Source organism: Gallus gallus, chromosome 7 (genome assembly GCF_016699485.2).
Source record: "Gallus gallus isolate bGalGal1 chromosome 7, bGalGal1.mat.broiler.GRCg7b, whole genome shotgun sequence".
Taxonomy (NCBI): Eukaryota; Metazoa; Chordata; class Aves; order Galliformes; family Phasianidae; genus Gallus; species Gallus gallus.
The window spans coordinates 857159-880102 of NC_052538.1; the positions used below are offsets into that span (position 1 = coordinate 857159).

The following is a 22944-nucleotide window of genomic DNA, read 5'->3' on the forward strand; positions in this document are numbered from 1 at the left end:
ACAACCTGGTAAGTAGTGTTAGCAGAGTTGAAAGAAATTTGAAAAAGAAAAGATGCTCAAACAAAAGCAGAAAGTGCAGTAGCACAAATCTGATAGCACCCAAATTCAGTATTTTTTTTTTTTAGGTGAAATTTACAAAACCAAAAATTATTCTTCACAACTCACTTAGTACCATGCTGTCTTTTTCAGGCTTGAACATAGGAGTCTTCTGTTAAGTGACATGCCCAAGTTCACAGTTAGTGAAAGCACTTCATGTTCTCATCAGCAGGCCATCAGGCTATGCTTTTAAAAGATAACTGAAGAGAACTTCCAAAGACAAAGCTCTTCCAAACAATGTGAGAACTCCTCTTTACTCTAAAGAGAGCAAGAGCTATTCCCCATACTCCTTGTACTGGTCTCAAAGATATATATTTACACTAATTGTCTGAAAATTTAGCTCATAATACCATTGCATTATCTGTAAAAGAACACCAATACTGGTTGGAACATTGATACAAATTCTAAGAAAGAAGAGTAACTTGTGTTTATGACTCACAGCAGATTACACATACCCCTTTCTTGCTATCCCTGACAGTGTCCAGTCCCATAAACTGTCCAAGCCCCATTTCTGCAAGAAATTAAATAGATTTGGAGTATTAGCTTGATGAGAGTTTTTGAAAAAGAAGCAATTAACAGAAGGTTTAAGATTAGTTTTCTCAGAAGCATCAACACCATGTTCTGCAGCCCATTCCATTAACACAGGCGGATCTTACAGAGGAAGGTCATATACTAGCCAGATATGCTTATGAGCTAAGTATAACAGAAAAAAAAAAAAAGGCAATATAAGGAGTCCATTAAATCCATGAAGTACTGTGGAAAGACCAGAGAACAAAGAGGAATCAAAATTTCCGTATTACTAATATTAGATAACTGCATCTAGAACAGATTTTTCTCTCCTGATTACAGCTCAGACCAAACTCAGTAACAAAGGAGGAAAAAAAATGGGGATGTATTTTTGCAGTGGCTGATGTCTTATATTTGCTGATACCACCATATAAACTCACTCCAAAGCATTCTTCACAGCAGCTTGTCTGCCATTTACGCACCTCCACTCCCTCCCATCCAGTGAGCATGCAACCGAATGAACATTGTGTTCCAGGATGCAATTTATTTAAAAACATTTATTTTAGGCAAAATTAAACAGACATTTGAATTTACATAGAAATACAGTTTCCAATTGGATCACACAACCTTTTCATTAAAAATGCCGTGCTGTGTTGATTTAAGTATTTTTGTATGGATTGACCAGTTATGCAGTATTTAATCATGCCATTTGCAGCCAACTATCATAAAAATCAGTAAAGAAAAACATTTCTTAAAATGTGCAAATATTATTTATTTTGGTGTTACGATTGATAATAAATGACCACTAAATATATGCTTATTATGTAAAGCTTTTTAAAGTACAATAAAAATACAAATTCTATTTGTTAAAAAAAGGCCATTACTATGGCTACTAAACATCCTCATTATACAAATTCCAAAATACTATATGACAAACAAAATTATAAAGACTTTTCTTTATGAAACATACTATTCTATTTGTTAGTGATTTTATATATATATATATATATGTATTTTAATATATATAATACTCTATATGAATATTCAATGAAGAATTATACAGGGGAAGACTAATGCAATGCAGAACATTGGGGTCCCCATTCAGCAGGGTATATGAGCATGAGTCAAACTCAGCAAAGGAATAACATCGTTCATTCCAGCAGACTTTTCAAGGTCTTTTTGAAGAACTTTGTTGAAGGGGGTGTAAAAATATACACACTTAAATGAACTTGCAAAATACATTTCTGTGTAAACTGTAAACCTTGAGGACAAAACGATAAGTGTCACAAAAAGCCTCTCTGGAAAACAAGAAAAAATATCCAAAATGCTCTTAGTTTATTATTATTATTTTTTAATCAAACATCTTTATGTTTTAAGGGGAGAATAAGAGTTTTTAAGAGGATTTAATTGAACTAATGTGGAGTTTGGGCATTGAAAGAGTAACGATAGTACTTTTCTGAGATAAGCTCATGATATTATTTTATTGCTTGTGCTGAAGTTTAGTGAAGAGTATGCATAGAAAGATCAGCGTTAAACTCATTAGCAGCTGAAAGTTTTGGTATGCGGTTGTTTGTGTAACATGGAAAACAAGTGAGTGTGACAGACTTACTGACATACCGAAATCTTGCAGCAAGCTTCAAACTTATATTAAGACATATAGCATCAAAGGAGACTATGAAAACAATATTCAACAGCCCGACCGAACACTCAGGTGCTGGAAGTAGCTCACAGAATTAACCTCTGCAAAGAGTGCCTGCTTGTGCACAAAATTACACAACAGCAAAATCATAGTCTTATGTTCAAATTTTCATTATGAATTTTGTTTTGTAATGAATTCCAAACGGTACACTTTACTGTTCATCTGTAAAATGAAACAGAGGGTAGCTACTTTGTCACGCCTGCAATTTAGCAGCTCTTCTATGCTATTAAACACTAAGTAACACATTATTTGTTAGCTTCTAAAACATGATTTAATGACCTAAAAATCTTCTGGATTTTATAAACTAATAGCAACAGATATACAGTGTAATAACTGTACACAGTAATGGAAATTAATTACGCAGCATTCCAATTTTTTGTAAGCATATATTAATGGTTAATATTTTCTGCTTTCTCATTGCAACTGCAATTAATCATTTTGCTGATGGAACTTTAAATAACGGCTTAAAAGTTTCCTTTCAAAATACCGCCAAGTAAAGCATTATGCGGAACTCATGCTTGCATCTCTACAGAGAGGTACGTGTGAGCTTTCTGAAGAACTTTTCCAGGCAAATAGCAGTGAAGTGTAGTAAACTTAGGCCAAAGTGTGATGGAAAGAAACAACAGTGTAATTTAATTCATATTCCATTAACAAATACAACTTTATACATTTGTACAGGGAAAGACTGGAACTAAGTTGTTTTTTTTTTTTTTTTTTTACAGAAGCAAACCTCATACGAGTTCACATGTTGAAAAAAAGCATATTTTGGCACGTGGATAATATTTGTGAATACACGTTCAGAATTAAAAAACACTGTGTAAGAATTTCACATTTAGTTTCTTGGCATCAGCATCTGCTGTCTAGTGGGTCAAGACAAAATACTGTGCCTTCAAGAGTTAATCCCATTTTGAACCCCTCCTGCAATGAAACAAGACATTGTTAATAAAAGAGAAAGTAATTCCTAGAGGATTATTTTCTCTATAAATATCTAAATTCCAGCTTATTTCTAGTTCAACTTCGAGTTAATTAGCTAAGACTGTGCAAGTGGATGCTTCACAGGATAATTCACATTTACGCTATTCGGTCAGTCAATTTTCTTAACTTTCTCTTAGCCATTAACTTATAAAAGGACTTTACTCTAAGAAATACTGTGTGTATATTAAGAAGTATTAGAATAAATATATTGACTATTTGCATACATAAATTGATAGAAAAACAAACAAGTTTCATCTGAATCATATTGAACATGAGCAAAATTCAACACAATTTATAAGCAAGAAAGGTCAGATTGCTGTATGAGAAAAAAAGTTTATTATATTTACACTTTAAAGAGATCTAAGTCATGGACATTGCTATTAATACCAAATCTCGTACAGTTAGCAATCCCTTACATTAGGAGTAGTCTAATAATAAATGTAGTGCCCAGCAAAATCTCAGAGGTTTGTTCTGAATCATTCACTGTGGAGTTACATTCACAAGTGTTGTGCTTTACAGCCTGAGGTCATCTGTGCTTCACTATAAGGCAAATGGAATCATACCTGTTTAATTGCTAATGATTGAAGGATGAATTTCAAATGCGTGAAACACTCAGCAGCATCAAAATACAATGTTTTGGAAGGAGCAAATAAATTTTTAAGGAGTTAAATTCAAAATTTCTCATATGTTATTGGTAGAAACAGTACTATAAGCACATGCTACTGGTTTCTGCATTGGAAGGAATCATTTCTACAAGTATACATTTTTAGTTTACAAAACACACCTAGCTTGCACCAAAGTAACAGTGGCACTTTTAATGCAGGGAAAAGGCTCTTGTTTTTTTTCATTTATCTTTTTTTTTGTTTTGTTAAGAGAAGCTGAACATTTATGGCCTGACTGTCAAAACAAAAGTCACTTTTGAATCCAGAAACGTCCAGTCTGTTAGGCGAAGGTACTGTCAAGCTGTAAGCAGCTGGAAACAAGGGCTCTGAATAGAAATGCCACAAGAACATCAGCTCCAGTGGCACCTGTCACACTGCTCAGCTCAGTACTCTCAGCCTACAACTCATTTGAAGAATGTTGATTATGTGCTATGAAATCAATCCTATGTGCTTTTATAAAGCAAGCATCTTGTACTCAAACTAAATCTTCTTGTAAGGTAGCCTGCCCTGGGACTTGGCAGAAACTCAAGACTTCTCATAACGCATAGGAGTACCACAGGAGTATACCAGTTGGCTTTAAAAGACCATTCACAAGTCAGAACAGCTTTATTTCAAACAAATGTAACCCCCAGGCTAGGTTTTAAGAGTCTGAATATTTCATAAACCCACCAAACAATGCCATCTGCAACGCTGAAAAATTCAGTATACTTCCTGGAGATGATTACTAAATGGTCTGAGATTTTTCAGGCACTCTGCATTTTCCTAACATTCATACCATGAGATAGTGAGCCAGTAGTGTTACTGGGTTGTAAGCTGTCTCCAGCTGTGCCGCCAGGTTTCTTACCTGGGTGACATGATGTTGACAATGCTCACTGGCATATTTGACTTTTTTTCACTCTCCCTTCTGTACTTTTCAACAAGCTAACAGGATGAGCATTCAGTGCAAAAGATATTTCAAGCAAACAGAGTGTGAAGTTCCAAGCCAGCATTCTGTCATAAATGAAACGTCGGTTATTTACCCAAAGGATGCAGCTTCTTGATGTAACAGCAGTCAGAATACGACTGCTTACAGAGGAGCCCCAGTCCTAGGATTAGCTCAACAGGTCAATCTGCTGAATCATAAACCTCTCAGTTCCAGTGTGTCTGAAAGTCTAATATGTTTAAGTATTTAGAATCAGCTGCCAGTTTTGAGGCTGTAAAAGGGATAGTTTATGCTTCAACCTGAAGATTCTTGATGCAGCTATAATAGAAAATCTATGACAACTGGTCTAACAAGGATGCAGTTTCATTTGTATCTCTGCTGGGAACCCTTTCGAAGCTCTGCCAGTCCTATGACCCAGCACACATCCTGTTCATGTTCTGCATGCTCCTGTCTTTCCTTCATACATTTCAGAACTGCTTGGTAATGTCTTACATAGCAGTATGTCTAGTGAGGTTTTTCTGGCCAGCCAGGAGCAAATCAGATCTGCACTTTTTGGATGTGTGTTCATCTCATTGTTATACTGACAGGAGTGGATGCGTATGATGTTCACCTATTACATATCACGCAAAACTCACAGGATCAGATTCAACAGTAACTAGCAGATCCATCTTTTCATGGCTACCACAAGGTCAAAAAAAAACACAAGCAGGACATCAGGGCAATCTGGAGAGCCATCAGAGCATTTTTTGGAATTTAAAAGAATTCAGATTATTATTATTTTGAGTATTTAAGGTAGAGGAAAAGAAGTCATAGGATTATAAGCCAGGATACTAAAAAAAACCAACTGTATTGCCTCCATCAATATTTGCATTAAATGTGGCATTCAAAAAGGGAAAACCTCAAAACATGCTACTCCAGCAGACAAAGGCAAAGGAATTGCAATTGAATTCCTAAAGATTAAGAAAGCCAAAACTTCAGATCTCCCACAGCCATCTCCATTCCTAGCCCCACAGTTTTTGCTAGCTCCAAATTCTTCAATACTTCTGGAACCTGCAAACCTACACTTCAGAAAATATATGATAATTGTAACAATAATACAATTATCCAATCAGCTGTTGTCAGCCAAGCTGTAAGACAACAAATTTTTTATGAAAAGATTTTCATTTACGTCCAGGTACAGCTGAAATATGATTAAGGCAGGTAAGAGAACATATAACAGAATGCCTACAACTTTATGTCAGCTTTCACTATTACATTTCCTTTATACACACTTCTCTCATTTCTGATGGTTCCTGCTTGAAGCTGCTGTGTGTTCATTAGAATATCCAGCATATGCCTACCTTCTACTCTGCACTCCAAAACCCAGCCTTCACAGCTGTAATAATAATGATGTCAGCTGGAATGGCTGAGTAACTATAAATTACGCTTTACTTTTATCCTTTTCTATTAAACTGTAGTAATGTATTAGGCAGATTTTTTTTTTCTTAAAAATGACATATGGTCAGTACTTGGTACACATTACATTCAATGTATCATCCATATTAATACTCAGTATTTTAAATATTAAATTCAAACGTTTCAGGTTCTCATAATGCCTTCTTAGCATAACACATTGCCCTTTCATTAAAAAGCATACGCACCACAGCTTTTTGTACTGTCAGGGCTCAGGAAACAGTAACATTTGGTCAGAAAATATCTCAAATTGGCTGATTTTCAAGAAATGCAGACAAAGACCATCCCTGATACTGGACAGGTAATGGAATATGAAGAGCTATAAAATGTACACCTACACTGTGCTTTGCTTATGTGCTCCTATCTACATGACAGTGCTTTTTTACTTCCAAGCTGACTTAACACAAGCACTGAACATCTTAGCTACACAGAAAAATAACAATATTATACTAACATGTGATGGGTCTCCTAGAGATGCAAAGCTTATTTCCAATATGAAGAGTAATCTGAAAACAACCCATCTTCCAAAATTCCCAGTTATTTTTTTTTCTTTTTTGCTATTCCATTTAAAAACAAGCAGTAAAACACAAACTATTTCAATTTTATCACAGGGTAAATCTGCCAAAGTCAACCCATATGGCTTTGTCTGAAGTTAGATTGTTTTTCCCTTCACCACCTGACTTCACTCAATGACCTTAAGTCAGCACAAACTCAGTGAACCAATGATAAATCAACATGTATTGAGAAGATAATTTAGAGCTGAGCATAACTTATTTTAGATGGAAATTAGACAAGCCTCCTGACTATGTTGGGCTGTGCAGGCAGAATGGTCTGCAGATCTTGCAGGCTTTATAATATTAACTACCTTGAGACTTTAATAAATCATAGCAGCTGTTGCTAGTATGATTCAAGATCCAGGGCAACTTCACCTCACTGCAAGATTTCTGGGAAAATAGATTCACTTTATTAATATTTGGATGCAGTCAAAATAGAAAGGATGAAAATGTTTCAGCATAAGGGTGGAGGAAACAGGAGGTTGGAGAGTCTTCAGAGAGATGTCTGAGCTGTAAAACTCGGATCTCAGCACATGCTGGAGTTTTGAGCTCTCCAAAAAGATCAGCCGAGGTTGGACTAAGAAATAGAATAGAAAGAGCTTAACTGTGAATTTTGGATCCTCCCTAAAGTTTAAACGTAAAACTGTTCCCCCAGAGGTTGAGGAACTTGATCTGATTACATTAAGTTCAGAATATCAGATGCAAAGGAAAAGCACCTGCTGCTTGAAGAGTTTATCCCCAGTGCCTCTTCAGCTTTGCTGTGCTTTCTTCTCCCACTTGGCTTGCACGTCCCTTTCCAACACACAAGTTCTCTAAGACAGCTTTTCTGCAGACTGGGGCATGCTTGCTGAGGGTGGGTTAAAGGATTGGCCTGAGCCTTTCCAGCTCATCTGCCACTGGTTGGTTCCGAGGTCACTTGTTGGCCTCTGAGTGTGGGTTAAGCTGAATTTAACAATATATTATATTAATTATTATATTGTATTATCATGTATTTTAAATGAAATATATATTCACTGAAATGCAGGCTGTACTTTGAAAAAAAGTGAAGACTATGACACCGTAAAGGAAACAGCTCCCTTAACTTTGTATTCATTCCAGTGAAGGAAAGCAGCTTACATTTTTCTTAAATTCTTCTGAATTTTAGATTTCTCAGAGGACATCACATGCTTTGTGGTTTGGCCTTTTGTGGCAGCCATTTCACCTTTTCTCTTGTAGGCTGTTTCTAGCAACAACTGACCTCTAGCATCTTAGACTCATTTTAAGTTTTGAAGTAATTATCTCCAACTGAAAGCACATTTACATAGATGGCTGTACTGGTATAAAAATCTACGTAACAGAAGGTTTTATACAGACCATTTCATTCATGGCCATCCAAAGAACAACACTGGCCATTTCACTATCACACGAGGAAAACAAAGACTTAGTAATAACTGCCAGTCAAACAAATGAAAGAAGTTAAAAATCAGCTGTCCTCACCTTAAAAATTGTAGGCTTCTAAAAAAGAGAATGGCCCTGACTTACAGAATTTGCATATATAAAAAACAAATCTTAAGAACTTCTAAATATATCTACATTTATATGAAAATATAGAACATTTATAAATAAAATTAAAGCATAAAAACACCAGACATGAGCATATGTACATTTCAGTTATAAATGCTGTAAATACCATTATTAAAATATGATATACCAACCATCGCTGACGCTAGGCACCCAGGAAAGCATAAGAAGGTAAAAGAGATAAGGAAAAAACATTTTTCAATTTGTATTTTGCACCACGAATTCATACAATCTAGAGAAAACTTATACATGGCAACTAAACAGTGATCTAAAGTGATACAAGAATGTCATAGGAAAGTAACTTCACATAGCTTTTGCTTTGATCAAAGTCAGAAAGGAATTTTTTTCCACATCCTGTCAGTTTTGCACTGGACTTAACTGAATTATAAGTGAACAACTCTTACATCAACACAAAAAAGCCTACTAATAAATTTTCAGTCAGGGTATGCTAGGTTCTCTGTGACACGAGTTTACAGATCAAACAAAAAAAGAATAAAACATGTATGCACACAACAGCAGACTACTTAACTAATGCAATACTATTTGCAACAGAACATAGGAATACATAAAGATTAGTTTGTTTTTTCTTGTATCAACAGAGTAGAAACTGATGGCAAGTTCTCCATTTCATGACTTATCAAAAATCTTTCATAAAGATTTCTACCAATCCATTTCTTGATGCTTCATAGCATAATAGCACATAGAAGTCATAGTCTAACTATATAAAATTTTGACAAAACTCTTTTTGTAATAAGAACTGCTACTGTTTGATATTTACCTTCACACAACATTTTCCATAGTATTCACAGATACTGTAGGTCATTTTCACCTAGAACAGGCTATACTTAATGGAAACACGGATCTCTGTCAATGTGAATTTCCAAAGATTGTCTTGGTTGTTTTGTTTACTACCAAAGGTCTTTGTTTACTACCAAAGGTTACGGAATTCACAAAACATAAGTAATTCTAATGTAAGCGCAAAGAAAGGAGCTTTGGCTTTTAGCTGCTATGTGAAATTACATGGGCCAGAGTGCAGATGAGCATATACATTTCTTATTTCACAGCAAGAGGAGTTTTCTCCAGTGGCATCATCCACATGGAAAACTCCTCCACATAAAAATTTAGATGTCTCAATGAGCAGGAATTTGAAAATTTTACTTAGGAAAACTAAACAGTAATTAACTGTATTGAATCCATTTAAAAATGCTTCTGCTGTTCTCTAGGCAAAGGGAGAAAATCACTGAGCCTGAGAACTTGCTCTCGTACTTTGTGGGCTCTCAAGACACAAGAGGTCTGGAAGCCCTGGGAACACTTTCTGCTGAGGAGCCAGGATCCTAGAAATTCAAGTTCTCAGTGTTTTCAGCCTTCCATTTGCTGGCAGGCTGCTGTGAAAAAACAGATAAGCAAGCTGGCAAGGAATTAGCAGTTCGCAAAGTTTTAGACAGCCCACAGATTGAAGGCTTTCTCCTAGAACTGCTTCACATTGAAGTCAATATCTGAACAGATAGCACAGAGTATTTCAGAATCAGCAAACATTTCCTGATGAAAAAAGACCTGAGTTCTTGAATCAGTTCTGAATAGTCTGTGGCCCAGAATGCAATAGTCAGGTGTGACTGTTTCTAAAGGCAGCAGAAAATTTCTAAGCAATAGCAAGGTCAGTGCATATGTAGGCCTCTAACCACAGCTCTTTTTTAAACTTGCTCAGTCCCTTTCAAGTAAGGAGTAGCAGTATCCATTTTGCTTACAGAGCTGGTAAGGCTTAAACAACTTCAAGTGTCTGTCTGTATTATTACCATGTGATAACATCTGTAAAGATCTTCAGACTGATAAATTCCAATTCCCCATGAGTACAAGGATATTGGTTGTCTTTCTTTTACCTTTTTTTCCCCCTCCCCAATGTATCTATGAGTGTGCAGTCTGGAATACATTTTAAAAACACTGTAAAAATGTATTTCAATAATATTCACGTATCCACAGAAAACTGCATAATTGATAACTCAGTGGTTACCTGCATCTCATCTAGCTTGGACTGAATGTCTGGAGGGAAATCTCCTGCTCCGCAGCTAAAAGGGTCAAAAGGTTCTGCTCCAAAAAGGTCTCTCTCTGGAACAACAGAAAAATGAGTCACTGAGAGAATAGGCAGGAGGTATGGCAACAGCTCTCTGAAAAACTCAGCTTACATCTTACAAGCTGAATAACAGCACCTTCAGATATATAAATGATTAAGTGCAATTTTTTAACATCCAAATGCAAAAGTCAGGTCTTGATTAGTTTTCCGAGACTGGATACTCAACAGTTTTTTTTCCAGTAATGCCAGCAACTTCTGTTTAAGCCTTTATGGACTTCTCTTTAAACAGTTATGCTTTATAGAGGAATTTTAGGGATCTGAAGAGAAGAAATTCCCGTCTGAATAAGGGAGCTCCTACTGAAGTGCCTTCTGGAATCACGGTGTGTGAGTATTTCATAAATGGAGAGGGAAGTGCTGGATGTCACTTGCCAAATTTCATTAAGTCAGAAGCAAATTCTCACAGAGTAATTAGCCTTCATATCTCTTCATATCTGCCACTTCTCACCATCAGGTTAACGACTTTTGTAAAGACAATTACCCTTACTCATGGAATTTCAGTTCTGCAACTGATTGATTACCTCAGTGTGCTGTTAGTAGTAAATAAAACTAATTACTAGAGTTGTAATACTCAGTCAAGGTAGAATAAAAGAAAATGTAGAAGACCATGACATGCTGCTTACCCTAAAATTCCACTAAAACTGGATCCATAAATGCAATGACCGCAATTCTTTCTGTCATGTCATATGGTTTCACACTTTTTAAAAGCAGGATCCTTTTCAGTGCTGAGGTGTTTTTTTGTTTTGGTGTGTTTGTTTCTTTTGAAACACCTCCAAGTATATCTCTTTTTTTCCCACACCACTGGTACGGTGTAAGGCTAGTTCATGCTCACATCTGACAGCCCAGATATTTTTACTTCTCAGTAACGGCAATATTTTTCTCAACATGATAGAGTGCCATCTAAACAGACTTCGTTCCCATACTGCACTGACTGAAACTAGTATGAAACTCATTTTGGTAACAAAACTCAACCACACTGATGGCAACACTTAAAGTTAATGCAGCTTTGTAATTGATGAAGAGAATATTAAATTTCCTAACTTTCACAGTTGTCCAGGAAGAAACCTGGTAATCAGACTGCCTAACTCAAAATCATATTGGATTCATAGGAGAATAAGTAAAAGGACCCCTAGTACCTTTGAAATTAATACCTCTTTTTCTGTTTTAGCTCCAGTTTTCACTCTTAACATACAAGACATTCAAGCTGATAATTGACAACCTAACACTAAATCCATGTTTTTACCAGTCACATTAACAGTATCATTTATAGAGTCCAAATTCTAGCCCTGTACTTGACTAGGCTCCTCAACATTCTATTGTGCAAATAAGTTTCCATGGGTTTTGACCTAATATTTGGTGTTACGATACTGCATTACACAGCATATATCTTAAATAATTAGAATATACCACTGTTCCCATAATAACCTACACAAACAAGTAGGAACTGGATTAATTACACATTTTAATTACACAAGTAAGCTGTGGCTTAACAGCTATAGACTATCACATAGGAACAAGAGATGGCCCAGATCTGAGAACCTCATTCCAAAAGCCCACTTGAGCAAAAGAAAAAAAAGAAATCTAGTCTTTCCTGTTAGAGGCAAACAACCCTCACACAAGAGACATCAATGAGGATAACTCAATATAAAAATTAGGATCTACCTCGTCCCTTGCCTCTCTGACAGACAAAATAGGTCTGTTTAAGTACAATCAGCATCCTTGCACGTTCTTTTACTCCTACTCAAGAGACCTTCAGATGTGCAGCAGCTTTAACTTTCAATCTGACCTCTACTGGGGAAAAAATGATTGTTTTATGTCCCTCCTAAGTTTATTTGCTCATTATCTAGGTCCATTTCTTTCTTTCTTTTTTTCTTCTTCTCTTTTTTCCTCTTTTCTTAAGTTCTTTTTACCCTACAAAGGGTATCACATTATCACAAAGAGCTGACGGTTTTCTATGTGGTCAGATAGCTTAAAGCAACCAGTTTCAACACCAAGCCTTTGCAAACATTTAAGGAATGTATTTATGAAAGAACAGTAAAGAACACAGCTCTTTAATTTTCTAGTACTGTAATTACATCACTATTTTTGAAAGCAAGTATTACAAACATTACTCTGGACATCTTCTTCATGCCTAACTATTACGCTTTTATTTATGACAGTATTAAGCTAATAAAACAGGAGAATGGTAAAAGATTTAACTCCTTCAGTGGAACATTCCTTCATGTCAAAGGTAATTTCATTCATATTGCTATTCAAGGCAGACTCTAAAATTAAACAGAGAACAACTTATTATCAACGATGGAGCCACTAAGTCCTATATGGAATCAAATTTTAAAAATAGGTATTTCCTAGCTGAATTTCCTTTAAATGTGTTGGGAAACCACCTCTATTACAATTTGATATCCATTTCAGTGAAATAGTTGTAAAAGTCCTTAGGACAACAGGATGGCTGCTTGTCTGCATTTAAACTTCGTGTGTTGTCAGAGAGATTGCATTGTTGAGTCAGAGTACCATGAAATACTTTCAATCAGTATTTCTCTTTGAAACAAAATATGAATATGTGGAAACTGGATGAAATTTACTCACTGCAGAGCTCCACTGTTGCATGGCATTTCCGTAACCTTTGCTGCTGGTGTTTACTGTTCACTTTTTAGCTCCATTTTAGCAGAAACAACACAAATCAGTAATGTTTTATTTCACGCTGAAGTACTAGCAAGAAAATATATTAAATATAACAATATTTAAACAATCTTGCCTGGCACACTCTCCAAAATACCTGTAGTGTAGATAAACATTTCTTTCTCCAGCACAAATTAGTAAGCCTTTGAAAGCAATCCCTTTGAGCAACACATATAATTTCCTTTCCTTCCTTCTGGCCAATCCCATTCCCTACCACATTCACCTACTTTATTCCCAAGCAACACAGGTTTTAGATGCTACAACTGAAGCGAGGAAAGAACAAGGAAGTAAAAATATTTCCTAAATTAACGACAAGAAACACACAGCAAAAGAAAAGCCACATTATAGTCCCCTAACAGACTCCTTCAAACTGTTTACTTGGCAGCAACATCAGTGACTTTGGGAAGAGGGTATTAAAATTAAATGGTATTATCAAATGTAACTTAGAAAACCTGTATCTGACTTTTCATGCAAAACGTATGTAATTTTTTTTTTATGTTTCCCTAAAAAATATGAGATTAAGTAAAAATTAAGGTCAGTTGTCAAAGAACTTACTGATCTCTGCAGATCTACTGGGTACTGGAGGAGGCTGTGTACCGTTGCGAGTAGGTGTTGATGACTGAGGGGATATGGGAGAAAAGGGAACCATATCAAAGATGTCAGTGGAGGGTGATTTAGGTGTCACACAGCCTGCCTACAATAAGGACAATAAGTATTAGGGCACTGTTTCACATGGAAAAAAGAAAAAAATAACAACACTTATTTTATTCAGCATGCAGATAAGAATTACAGTTTAAAAAATGTTTAAAAAACCCAAAACGTCAGCATGCACAAAACAGCTCCTGACACCAAGCAAATGGCATTTGCATTTTAGAGTCTCAGACATGCCAAAACTCTCCTAATACATAAGCAGCACTGTAATTATTCCATTTTCAGTGAATCTAGTACAACCAGACATGTATCACAGTTAAACTTGAAAAAGCTGGTAATTAGCAGCTCTATACTCTAGAAGTATGAATACAGATGTGTTCAACAGGACCCTGTTAAGAAAATAAGGCAACAACGATATACTACCCTACTGAATGCACAGAACAAGCAGCTAAAATTAAAAGACACAATCCCCGTTATTGCTTCTTCACTAATTCTTTCTTGTGCCATCAAAAATCCCACAGTGATAGAAACGGCATGTGTATTTTTTGATAAGTAACAACCCGGACATGGAATTCACTGAATATTGATATCAGAAATAAAACTCTCATCTTTCAATGTGAAACAGAAGTGACGTCATTCATAAAACACAGGCTTCTAAAAAATACTAGATAAGCAAATAAACCCTCAAATACATCAATCACAACCACTCTACAGCTTTATTTATCCTTCAATCACTCATTCCTCCTGCCATCAGTCCATTAATTGAGGACATAAATGAGGCATGCTCAAATCAAACCATACTGAACACTAAAACAGGTGATGAAATAGTTTAGAATTCTGATTGACAAGCTGAAGGCAAAACTAATGTTAATTTTATTAATTAGAAAAAAATACATTCTATGTATAAGAAAGACTGTGCTGCAGGGCAGAGGGAAAGCCTGCTACTTTAAAATAAGATTCAGCTTGACTAGCATAGTCACATAAACATTTGTAAGTGCAGTTTTAATTAGTCAGACAGATTCTTTTATTGAAAACAACAGGAATATCACAATGTGGCAAATAGATCTGTCTTTTGCAATACTGAGAGTTTCAGGGCCCTAAAACTCAATTTGCAATGCATCTTTTAGTGTCTCTGCTGCACTAATTGAAGCTGTCACTCATAACAAACAACAAATCTCTAAGGCAAACCCTTGGGAAGCCTCAAACTGCCCCTCCTTCTCTCCTGAGGCTGCAGTGGCTGCAGAGTGAGAAAGCACCTTGATCCATGATCTTTCACTCCATACAGTGCTTAAAAAGAATACTCTACTCCTAAGTCCAACATCACCTATTTCTTAGGTGTTTTGAGTTCATCCTTTTAAATTTGGATGTGGGAAGATCTGAAACACTTCAATATTTCATAGAAAACAAGGATATTTCTACCTAGGTGTACTGAAATGGCAAGCATAAAAACAAGCCACATGTCACATGCTGCTTTTTTTCTATTTAAAAAAACACCACACAAATATTAGAATTCCTTCCATCTTGGTATTCCCTGGCAAGATCAGAGCTGAACTTCATAAAATAACCGATCTGCAAGATTTTTACAAGTGCAAAACTTCTGCTGACCTCAGTATGAGCTTGCTTAGCAATTTCAATGATTGACTGTTGTGGAAAAGGTATCAGTGAATATTCATTAGACACAAGTGGCTCTTATTGCTGCTTTTGTGGACCTTGCATTAACCTTCTGGTGTTTTCATGCACTGTCAGAGATTCAGTAAAATATGTGTTGGAGGAGATTGTCCAGTATCATCTGCTGCCACTAAAAGCAGGACAATGCATGTGCTTGACTCATCATAAACATACTAAGAGTCTGACATCCCACTCTTCACAGAAACAAAACTATGTCTGATTGTAGATAGGTTTTGTTTGCATCAGGAAGGCAGGATCACCTTCAGTATACAAAGTACATGCCGTGTACATTAATCTACGCTGCCATTAATTGGTGAATAATTGGTTGGTGAATAATCCTAGAATGAGTCAGAGATAGTAAATGCTAATGTGGATTCTCCTTGTTTGCTAAGTGTTTATGGATACATAGATGCTACAATAAATAAGCAGCATTTATGTTCAGTCATAAGTCTTTTTAGCACGAAAGCAAAAATCAAACTTTATACTGACATTTTCTGTTTATATGCCATTTAGTTTAAATTGCTAGAAATTTTGATGCTATTCATACAATTTCTTTAAAAGTAAAACGCAATTATATAAATAAATGTATATTTTAAATGCATATGAACATAAGAAGCATTTGTATTTAGGTGAACACATGCAGAATGACGTGGCTTGCCAAACACAGCCAGATGTTATTAGCAAATGGAAGAAATGTCAAGAGTATTTAGCACATTGCCATGAGAAAGCAGACAATATGCATTGTTCATACTTCAAAATAATCTCAAGCCTTCATTTTGTCATTTTGCACAGTTTTTGTAAAGTATACTAAAATGTATTTAACAGCTGATTACTTGTCCATTAATTTATGAAGGAAAAAGGCCTTCAGACTGGACCTTCAGAGTTGCTTGATTTGAATAGTTTTATTAATTATCCTTCATATAGTGATTTTAACAGAAGATTGATAGATGAGAGATTCATTAATAGACTAAATTAAAAATGTTGCTAAAATAAGAACTTATATTTTAGGAGTGAAAGGGAAAATAAAGCTACACAGAAAATAGAGCAAGTCTCTTCAAATTCTGTATAAGAGAATTCCAAGAGAATCAAAGATAAATTTGATCTGTCCTTTCATCACTGTACAAAATGTGACATTTTAACATGTTAATAACGCAGCTGAGAAAGAACACAGGAAAGTCAAAAAAGAGAAAGCTTTTGCACAGCAGGATTACACGAGGTCTCGGACAGCTGTATTCACTGGATGGCTTTGGAAGACCACTTTTTGAAGGTGGTGGTATTAACAATCCAGATGGTAGTCTAGAGTCAGGAGAACTCCTAGGAGTAAGCGTAATGGAAGAGATATCTAAACAAGGAGGTGGTGAATCCTCACTGTTACACCAGAAAAAGGTAGAGGGTCTTTGAAACATATGTTCATCATTATCACACTTTATGTGCAGCAGCTGAAAAGGAATCACAGAAAGAGAAAACATTCTGAGGAACTGAATGAGACAACATCAGGGAAAGAAGAATAAAAAGGCATTTCATACTTCAAAAGAGATTGTCTGCAACTTGCTGGTCAGTACTATAGCGACAGGATACAAAACTAAATAATACTTCAGAACCAAATCTAAACAGTGCTGCAACAAGAGGTAGCCCAGTGTTAACTGCAATGAAGAAGACTTACACCTCAGTAATTACATTAAAATAAAATGATTATAGGGATCTTTCCAAAAGTGGGCATTTCAGGTACACTGACAAATGTTCAAAATTCACAAACAAATCAGCAATATCTCACATCTGCACATTTACACGGGCAGTTAAGCACATATCTTGGGGGGTAAAGTTACTGTGGTGATAATCGCACAGGCCAGAATTTTTTGCTCCATACCAGGAAACACCTACTATTTATATACTGTAGATATTTATAGGAAAAAAAACAAACTTAAATTTTCTTACAGTAGAAAATAACAGCACATACATTTTAAGGCTTACATGAATGTCAGAGTTTCTTTCATTTCCTTAACTGTAGAACTTGAGAGCAAACATTTATAGATAGTAACATCCTTCTGCTATCTTTTCTGTACACATGAATAATTCAGTGTAGAAAACAGTATGTTCAGTAGGTATCTCAAAAGCAACAAACAAATCCTTATTACTGTACAATAGCAGCACAGATCCAGATCCAGAACAAAATGAAACTTCACTACTGGGGAAATAAAAATGTTGAGGTGCGTAACGTTCTTTGGACCTCTGAAGTCTCACAGAACAGCTTGTCATAAAGGAAAATAACAGTCATAACCACTGCAACAGCTGGTAAGAGCATCCATCTAAGCTGACAAAGTACTAATTGCAAGGTTCTGGTCTGAATTACAGACAAGATCTTGCATTAGTCTGTCTCACATGAACAGGGTCTATTTACCTCTACATTGTTTGCATTTTGAAAGGGAAACTGAAGGTTTTGTCCACCTTGATTAAATAATTTTTTTCCTGAATGGAAGATGTCTGCAAACCATAATAGGTTACCAAAAATTTGGATCTTGACCAGTTGAAACACAGAGCCTTTATGACTGGGTTTGGAAATAAAAGCCAAAAAGTAATGTCTTCAAGTACTTGAAGTAAGAAACATGCCCAACCAACCCTTTTAGGGGACCAAATAGTAACTTCTGCAAGTATATCAAATGAAATAGCAATAAAATGCATGTAGGATGCAAAACTATAAGGATGAACTGAATACAGAATATTGTAAAATTGAAGGATCAGAAAACAGGCAAAGAAAGAACATGAGCACCTTCCCCCTTGGCACTCTTAATGGAAAAGATGAATCAAGCAACATGCCTAAACACATTCCAGAACTGTTTTCTGAATTCTGCAGTTCCAACTTTTATCTTGGTTTTGCTTCGCTTTTGCACTTCATGCACATGTTAAAGCTTTTCAAGAGGCTAAGAGGTGCCCTATGCTTCTAAGTCACTAGCTAACATTAAAATGGTCAAATCCATAAATATCTTACAAAAAGAAAAAAAAATTGAGGCTTTGGTAACAATGCCAGACTAAGAAGCACTGAGTTGTCACATACATATTACAGACATTTTCCTGAATATTCCTTTTTTTTTTTCCTATCTGAAGTCAGAGTCATGCAGTTGTCATAACTTCCTTCTTTGCTTAGATATGTTGCTAAAGAAAACCATCAAGGTACACTTGAGAAGCTTCAGCCATGCTGAAAGTAGATGAACAATTTCTTATCAGTCCTGTGACAAGTGGTGTTCCTCAGGGATCGCTACTGGGACTAGTGTTATTTAACATCTTTGTAGGTGACAGTGGATCAAGTGTACCTTCAGCAAGTTTGCAGACAACATCACGCTGAGTGGTGCAGTTGACACGCTAGAGGGATGCTATCCAGAGGAACCTGGACAGGCTTGAGAAGTCGGACCATTCCAATCTTATGAAGTTCAACAAAGCCAAGTGCAAGGTCTTGCATCTGGGCCGGGGCAATCCCAACCACAGATACAGGCAGGGCAGGAAACAGCTTGGGAGCAGCCCTGACGAGAAGGATTTAGGGGCGTTGGTTGATGAAAGATTCAACATGAGCCAGCTATGTGTGCTTGCAGTCCAAAAGGCCAACCATATCCTGAGTTGCAGCAAGAGAAGTGTGACCAGAAGGTTGAGGGAGGTGATTCTGCCCCTCCATTCTTGTCTCGTGGGACCCCACCTGGAGTAGTTAATCCGGTTCTGGGGCCCCCAACACAAGAAAGACATGGAGCTGTTAGAGCAGGTTCAGAGGAGGGACATGAAGATGATCAGAGATCTGGAGCACCTCCCCTACGAGGACACGATGAGAGAAGCTGGGGCTCATCAGCCAGGAGGAGAGAAGCTGAAGGTGTTCACTGTATGCAGCTGCTAAGCCACACAAAGGCTGTGTGTACAGCTAGCAGCTAACCCATGCTGCTCTCCTAATACCACCAACAGTATAATGAGCAAAAAAAAAAAAAGACATGAAATAGTGCTTCCAAGGAAGCACTGATCTTTGGAAGTTGGATTTATACTTAGGAGCAGCGTCCAAATACTAATTATGACATAAACTCAAGCAGCCTCATCATAGACAAATAACAAAATGAAAATCAGATCATCCACATATAATCAAAACCAAATGCAAGAAAGACCTGTGATTAATGTATTGCCAAACCACTAAAAGAGATGAAAAGTAAACAGCACAGATACATGAGTAATGGAAATTTCAGCTGTACATGCAAGGGAGCGAGAAAGAAAAAAAAAACCACATCCAACCCATACCAACATTTCCCATGGCCTGTGTAAGTGCAGTTATGAAGGCAAACCATCCTAAGGAAACCATACTTTAAAAGATATTATGCCCTTTGCTCATTCATTCAGGAAATTACAAATAGTGACTCTTTCTATTGAATAACACAAATACATTTATATTTTAGTGATTGACTTTTTAAAGTTTTAGTAAGACCAACATACTTAAAAACATCAACCCCTAAGCAGAAAAAAATGCTAAGCAATTTATTATTTACTGAACTTTCTGAACCAACTTAGATCTAAATAGTAAAAGAAAGCATGAAGAAGACTGACAGTTTAATGTTCAATTTTAACAATAGATTTTATTCTTAATTTTTGTTAAACAATCTAGTTTTTCTTTTTTTCATTTCCAACTATGTTCTCACTGCTTTTAATGGCTTCTTTAATGGCTTCAGAAAAGTTTTTCCCATTCCATTTATGAACAGATAGAAAAGGCAACTAAATTAGGTTGATATTACTTTGGCAATTTATCTAACCCTTACGTGCCCTTCAAAAGATCAATGGTAGGAGGAAGAATCAGGAAAGCAGCTTTAGACTGTCTCCCTTTGCACTTCACAAAACACAAGCCTATAATTTGACCTATAGAAATAAAAAGTCTTCTTTTTAAAGGTTATTTTTGTTATTCTTTGCAATTTTCATGAGTGGATTTTTTAAGGGAGCAACTGAGAGCTCACAACAAACACCCTAACAGCCATTCATTATCATCACCTAAAAAAGAATGCATTTAGAAGAGGTAATCATGAATGTTTCAGCTGGTAAAATACCTTCTTCCAAAATATTTTTAATTATGTACCTAATGTGAAGCTTTAGCTTATATGTCACTGTTTGCATGTTCCTCTCTGGCAGATTTTGGACATGTTTTAATATCAGGGAGATCAATGAAATAATACATTAAGAGTAGGACTTGAAGTTTCTAGTGGTATTTTCCATCTACTTCATTTTCTTGTATCGAGAGAGAAGATTTAGTGGGAATTATTGGTGATAGGTGGGCGATTAGTCTGGGTGATACTGGATGTCTTTTCCAACCTTGGTGATTCTATGATTAATTACAAATTAACAGGAGGACTAATGTGTGTAAAATAATTACAGAAATCAAAACTTAGCAGCTTAAGGAGGAAAAGGCAGGATTAAAGAAATGCTAGATTGGACTGCACACAAACACTCCCATGGCCTTCAAATGACTGCCAAGAGGGAAAGACATTCTACTCTAGATCAGCATTTTAACAAACTACAGCAGTGTCATCACTTGGTGCCTGTAACCTCACTGTTTCACACTACAGGTGCAGTAAGTACTTAGAAGTCCAAATCGTGCCTCAAGAGGAAGATAAACATCAACTGTCAGCTTGAAATGCCTGCTTAGACTGCACAGCTTGCAGCTCCCTTCCATAAAGATGGGGGACTAAATGTGAATGCTGCACACAAAATTTAAATGTTTATATTTCTTATGTTCTGGAAACTATCATCACAACCCCTTGTCACTTCTACAAATGTGTGCTTGTTAACCAAGCTGGTAGTGTTGACTTGTATAGTGCTGAATCACTTGCTGATTGCCAGGTTCTTCCATGACTATGCGTTAATCACAAAAAGAAGAGCACAGTCAACAACCTATAAGACAGGAAAGCTATTTCAGCACATTTGGGAAATGTTAAGAAAAAGTACAAGCAGTGTGCAAGCAACCAAAAGTAGCATAGAACAAAATTTCCATGGTACTACTCAAGCCTACAATGAAGCAGTTTTCCAACAGTCTGCACTTCGCTAGTGAAACCAAACAGTTCTTTACAGCAGCAGCCAGTTAATGGCATGTGTAGTATTATCATGCTAGGTGTCAAGTATGAGACTGCAACTGCAAAATGGACTTATACATTACATACTACTTGCAAAAGTTCTGGTTTGGCACTGACATTCCTTTATAACGCAAAGTACAGGTATGAGAGCTGTGAGAAAAGCAGACTTTACAGTTTAATAAGTGTTTGACATCACTAGAATGAGCACATCACATTCATAACAGGCAGCACGAGTAGTGTCTGCAGATAAGCAAATTTTCCCACCTGTTCAACTGAAAATGCTTAGAAATCAACTCGCATGAGGTATGGTCCCCTGTGATGAATATCCTGCTTCATTTATGCATAAAATTTTATTTCCATACTTAACACAATATTGTACTGTCAGCAGATTTTAATATTTTATTTTGACAAAGTGATCACAAGACAGAGCTGTTATGTTTCTTTTCTAACTTTGGAGAAATTTTGCACCGTTACTACAGGCATTTTTAAAAACCATGGTTCTTAAATGTTTATATTTAAATTCAGGAAAAATCCCACCCATTCCCCTCCAATAGCATTTTATAAAATGAATGTGCCTTTTTCTTCACTGAAATTAAGTTGAAAGAAGGCTGCTGCTTTCTTCTAAGACGGGTGGGGTTTTACAGAGTCTCTCTTTAGACTATGGTTTATTTGAATGGAAAACATAAAATTAATTGCAAAAATAACCGACAATAAATCATCTTATGAAAGGTTTGTAGTCTGCTTGCAAGCAAACTTGCTGCTGAAATAGTAAAAGATGAAATATTTATCACCAAACCATATCCACTGCTCTTCCAGGCACCCTTATGATCCACCTATCACAATCAGTCTTGAAAATATCCATGATTCCTCTTCCCTGCACTGAATAGCCACTTCATAACCTCATTATTCCATTCCTTTAATCATTTTCAACTTTTTGCATTTATATATACATACTTTTCTGCTAGCACAATTAACAGCTTTGCTACACAATGGATACAAAATAGTTTGAAGCAAACCATCTTGAACCATGTCCCTTGGCGAGGAACAAAAGTTAATAGTGTTTGGTGGCTAGGACTGTGCTCCTACATGTGATTTAAGACAGACACTTAATAATTTTTAATTGCCATCTACACAACTCATCAAAAAGTCACTTAGGTGGAAACATCACCTAATATAAACTCCTGCTCAAACAGGAGCCCTTTAACTGAATTTGCTGAGGGCCACATTCAGCAAAGCTTTGAGTAATTCCAGGAGCACAGATACCTCAGCCCCTCTGGGCAACCTCTCCCGATATTTATCCAAACCATTCCTCTC

The 22944-nt window shown here is 36.2% G+C and overlaps 1 protein-coding gene across 13 annotated transcripts in view; it reads right to left on the reverse strand.

Annotated features, from left to right (window-relative positions):
- The window catches only part of GULP1 (GULP PTB domain containing engulfment adaptor 1), a 161780-nt gene that overhangs the window by 35184 nt on the left and 103652 nt on the right, over positions 1–22944 (reverse strand). For 3 of the 13 annotated variants that reach the window (XR_006939882.1, XR_005861577.2, XR_005861578.2), the window contains 4 exons: positions 16762–16989; positions 13787–13925; positions 10436–10530; positions 552–607 (listed from right to left, as the gene is read on the reverse strand). Coding sequence is in view for 10 of the 13 variants with exons in the window: in XM_046943964.1 (XP_046799920.1) it covers positions 3149–3220; positions 8537–8572; positions 10436–10530; positions 13787–13925; positions 16762–16989 (570 nt within the window). In the remaining 3 variants the exon portion in view is untranslated. Of the gene's footprint in view, positions 1–551; positions 608–1145; positions 3221–8536; positions 8573–10435; positions 10531–13786; positions 13926–16761; positions 16990–22944 lie in introns of those variants that run through there. The other 10 variants (XM_046943966.1, XM_004942416.5, XM_025152274.3 and 7 more) reach the window with 6 other exon arrangements.